Source organism: Apis dorsata, unplaced genomic scaffold (genome assembly GCF_000469605.1).
Source record: "Apis dorsata unplaced genomic scaffold, Apis dorsata 1.3 scaffold_591, whole genome shotgun sequence".
NCBI lineage: Eukaryota > Metazoa > Arthropoda > Insecta > Hymenoptera > Apidae > Apis > Apis dorsata.
The window spans coordinates 415800-420650 of record NW_006263796.1 but is presented as its reverse complement, the minus strand read 5'-3'; the positions used below and the strand labels follow the sequence as shown (position 1 = coordinate 420650).

The 4851-nt window shown below is 34.3% G+C and overlaps 1 protein-coding gene across 10 annotated transcripts in view; it reads left to right on the top strand.

The window, feature by feature from the left end:
• Positions 1–4851, top strand: part of LOC102675286 (tropomodulin) — an 87533-nt gene that overhangs the window by 69031 nt on the left and 13651 nt on the right. For 3 of the 10 annotated variants that reach the window (XR_004151274.1, XM_006621142.2, XM_006621141.2), the window contains one exon: positions 4026–4081. The exons of 5 other annotated variants lie outside the window; for them this stretch is intronic. Coding sequence is in view for 2 of the 5 variants with exons in the window: in XM_006621142.2 (XP_006621205.1) it covers positions 4026–4060 (35 nt within the window). In the remaining 3 variants the exon portion in view is untranslated. Of the gene's footprint in view, positions 1–4025; positions 4392–4851 lie in introns of those variants that run through there. 2 more of the 10 variants (XM_006621138.2, XM_006621139.2) reach the window with 1 other exon arrangement.

Sequence of the window (4851 nt, the reverse complement as noted above, 5' to 3'; positions counted from 1 at the left end):
GCAGAAAGTTTGAGAAAAAACTTTCTTCGAGTTGATCCTCCGTTTTTTTTTTTTTTTCTCTTCTTCTTTTTATCCTCTCCCCTTTCTTTTTCCTGTCGCATTGTATAACCCCTTGCGTTTGAAAGTTATTACCAGTCATTTCGTTGCGAAAGAGCTTGACCGATTAGATCCGATAATCCTGGAAGGGATGGAAATTATTCGCACGAATTCGCGAGAGATTCTTAAACTTGTGCAATTGTGATTTTCGTTTTTTCTTTTTTTTTTTTTTCTCTTCTTCTTTTTATCCTCTCCCCTTTCTTTTTCCTGTCGCATTGTATAACCCCTTGCGTTTGAAAGTTATTACCAGTCATTTCGTTGCGACAGAGCTTGACCGATTAGATCCGATAACCCTGGAAGGGATGGAAATTATTCGCACGAATTCGCGAGGGATTCTTAAACTTGGGCAATTGTGATTTTCGTTTTTTTTTTTTTTTTCTTTTATATTAATCTTATTATTTATTTGAAATTGTAACGAGACGAACGAAATAATTTAAATGATTTTAATTTTAAATGAAATTTATTAATTTTAAATAATTTTCATGCATGCAACGGCAAGCATTTTTGTTTTATACGTTCGGTTTTTATGCAAATTTCGCGCGTGGAATTAATTTTCAACTTTGATATTTTGCGACAAGGCAAAGGGTAACCTTCTTTTGTTTCACGAGATTGTTAAATATATCGATGGAATTTTTTGATTAAACCGATTAAATACGGTTGTGGTGAAAAATTAATTTACGTCGATAGCGATATCGGGGAAAAAGAATTTTAAATATGCACATGTATAGGCATAGATAAGATGGATAATGGCATAAAATTTATAAAATATTTGCAAATTTTAATCTAATTCGGAGTGATCGTACAATGAGAGAAATCATTGATTACGCAAGGGGTTATTTATTCGTTCTATCTCCTTCATACAAATTTTTAACTCCCTTTAAACTCTCTATAACCTTCTACAATTTCATCTTTAAAAATATACGACTTCGGTATATTTTTTTATTAATCTTGTTGAAAGTAAAGGATTAATTCATTAACATTCGCACAGCCATCGTCAAAAAGTGGAATTCATATTTTTTTAAAGCTTCGAAAAGCGAATAAAAAATAATTTCTAAATTCTAGATTTCTGAAAAATGAAAATGAATATAATCAGGCCGTGCAAGTGTTAATATGTTTACAAAAATTAACAAAAAAAAAAAGGAAAACGCATTACCTTTTTAACAATTAAAAAAAGTAAATACAAATCCATTCACAGTAGACAGCGACGAAAATGTTATAAATATCTATGTATCAACTATAGAAAATCGTGAAAATCGTGAATTATTCTAGAACATAGGGTGTTCAATTTGCACGCTTTGATCGTCAAATCCTCGATCGAATTCAATCGATTACACCGCGAGCCAGTTTCATCTTTCCGATAACTGCGTATTTGCGGGGGGCAAATTGGACCGCGATGACCGATTTTCACGATTAGTCGAATTTAACGCTTTAAATGTCAAACGTGGGAGGGAGGGGGAAGGGGGTGGGGAGGACGAACACGAATTCCCGGAACACACACCCTCGTTGCACACGGATATTTCCGTATGGCCGTATGCGTCATAACACGTCATCGATGTGTTATTACCAGGCTGAAAGATTGTAGTGCAGAGAGTTTCCAGTGTGCAAATCCTTTTCTCCCCCTCCCCATCGTTTTTTTCCACAGTTTGTGAAATGTGACGTGCATCGACCTGTTGTTAATTTAAGTTTTCTTTGGAAAAAAAAAAAATAACCATTTATATTTAAAATAACCCCGATATTAACACGATTTGTCTCGTTTTTTTTTGCAGTTTGACGTGTGTCTTTTTTCTTTTGTTTGTTTGTTTTTGTTTTTTTTTTCTTTAGTTTATTAACTAAGATTAAATTTTAGATTAATTTGTGGAGCTTCTTTCTTCTTGCATGGGAGAAAGCGCGTGAAAGAGTTATTCTATAAATAGATAAATGGGATTAATTTAAAAAATAGTTTTAATTTTTTTAATATGTAAGGAAATGATATATCTAAAATTTAGGCAAGTTTTTAATTATTTGTAAGACGAATTTTCTCCTCTTTTCAATTAATATTTTGTTTAATTTTAATTTTTGCAAAGATTTTGAGCTTTTAAATATGTTATGAGATAATTTGATATCTCTTGGATTTTTTTGTTTTTTTCTTTCACTTTTGTTTTTTGCAACGAAAGATTTCGATGACTTTTTCACGATTAGAAAGAAGCTCTGGTGATTTACGAAGGGGTTGAACCGTAAAGAATTTCGCACTCGTAGGATGAATTCGAGCAAAATTTGTTGTAACATATAATGAATAAAAATTGTAGAAAATAATATCCAATTTTATATTTGACGTAAACTGTGTTATATAAAATTAAACTTTATCGTATAAAGATATTCTTTTCTTTTTTAAAATTATAGCAAAATCTTGCAATCTTCTGCTAAAAATCAATAATAAATTATCAACAACATCGATTATTAATTTCGCCAAGAATCTAGGAAATAGAGAAAATAAAAGGAATTCGCGAAAATTTCGAAATTCCTCGGTTCACCCCCGGTTCGTTCAACCCCCGGATCGAAACGTTGCACAGGGAAGAAAACAGATCTCTCTCCGATATTCCCAACTTTCGTTTCGAAGCCCGCCGAGACGAAAGTTGTTTTAATTCGGGTACATGATGAACGTATCAGCGGCGGGGAGTAGGGGCGGGGAAAAACCTGGGTGCAATTTCCTCGATAGAAAGTCCGAATTCGGGCGAACGAAAGACAATTAAAAAGCGAGCCACGGCCAACAAGCGCGCGCACACGTGGATATATTTTATGTCGTCGCGCGGTTATTCCTGGCCCGCGTGGAAATTGCAATTTTCTCGGTCGGATTACGTTTCGAACCGGGCCAGGGCCACCACCCCCCTCTCCTCTCCCTTTTCCTCTTCCTCTCGAGGTTTTTCGCCCGTTTTAACTCTTCGCTCGCAGGAAATCGCAATAATTGATTCGAAGGATTCCAAAAAATCCTTTGTATCGGGTGTCGCTATTGTTTCGCGTTAATTTTTCACGCATCGATCGAAAATACTTCTCGACGGTGAAAAAGAAGTTTTTGGTCATTGTTCGTAGAAGAGACGGAGCTATGATTTTCCTGAAATAATGGGGACTATTGTTTAGACTATTCAACAACATAGACAGCAATTTGTTCAATTTTTTTTTTCTCTCTCTCTCTTGATCGAATTACGAACGAATGGATTAATCTCGAAAGGGAAAATAAGAAAAATTTTTGAAAAATCGATCGTGAGGGATAGATTGAAATTAACATTATGATTTGGAATTCGGTTATTTAGATGTATAACGTGGAAATATAAAATATAAAATGAAACGGTAAACTTCATTTAAACTCGGGAAAATATCAGTTTCGTTGGAAATACGTTTTCGTTCATTAACGAGACGATCGATCGAATGGCAAATTGTTTCGTTTGAACCGAGGAGTTCATTTAACAATTTTGTTATTTCTTCTATTTTGTTGAAAATAAATTATTTTCTCTGCAACGTTTGCGAGAGGAGGGGAGAATATGTATATGTATATATAAAGCAGGGGTTGAAATCTTTCTTTACGTCAATTGTCACATTATGAATGATTCTTCGAAAGAAATATAATAAAAAATGTTAGTTTTTACAAAGTGAGATAATTTTCTTCTCGAAGCTTTTTTCTTAAGAAAATTTTTGAGAACAAAATTTCCTTCCAGTTAAATATCTACTAATACTCATAATTTCTCTCGCGTTCCAATCATCCCCCTCATAGAAATAAATCCACCCTTCGCAAATAAACAAATTTCAACCTCTGACTTGAAAAATGTGTTTCGTTGTTTTGAATAAAATTTATTGCATACACTTTACCGGCATGCTTCACCTATCGGTGAAAGAATCTTTTACTCTTTGATAATGCTGAACGCATATGATGACAGTGTTTCGGGTGTCTGTTGCAGTACGGCAGTCCCGGCTCGGGGTGGCGACATCTTAACGCGAAGTGGCGTTCGCCTAGGTATTATTTGTACATATATTATATATTTATTTACCATATATTATACATACGTACATATATATACATCTAAGATCTATATATATATATATAAAGAAGAAAAAAAAAAAAACACCTTATTTCACGTATTATTCACTCGCGTAAATTGATACTTCTCGCATCGTTGTTTCGTTAACAAGTCGATCGACAAGCTTCTCTCTCTTCTTTTTTTTTCTTTTTCTCTTTTTCCATTTTCCATCATTTTGTGTATCGATATATTATTATGCCACTGTCAAAAAATAATGTGTCGAAGAATAAAACCGTTGTCCGTTCCCCGGCGTATTGTTTCAATTCCAATTTACAACCGTTGTAGATGGGCGCACAAAGGTTTTCAATTTAAATTTCGGCCAACAAACGATCGACGATAATGAACCGATCGAGTGTTGGTTTCTTGTTTTTTCTTTCTTTCCATCCTTTTTTTTTTTTTTTTTTTTTTTTTTCCAATTTTCTTCGCTTCACGCGTCGATACCTCCGCCCCTTCGAAGGCAGAGCACGTCCACAGAGAGTTGTACATATCACTGTTGTTCGTTTTGCATGAGTACTTTAGCATCTGCAAATTAAACCGCAAATAAACCGTACTATACTCGCATATACACCACTATATTTCACCCCCTCTCCCAGTTCGTTTACCTCGATTATCTCCCCGGCGATAATTCTCTTGATAAAGTGAACAGCGAATTGAACTTCAACCCTTAAATTAAATATTCCTTTTTACGTTGTATGGATTATTGGTG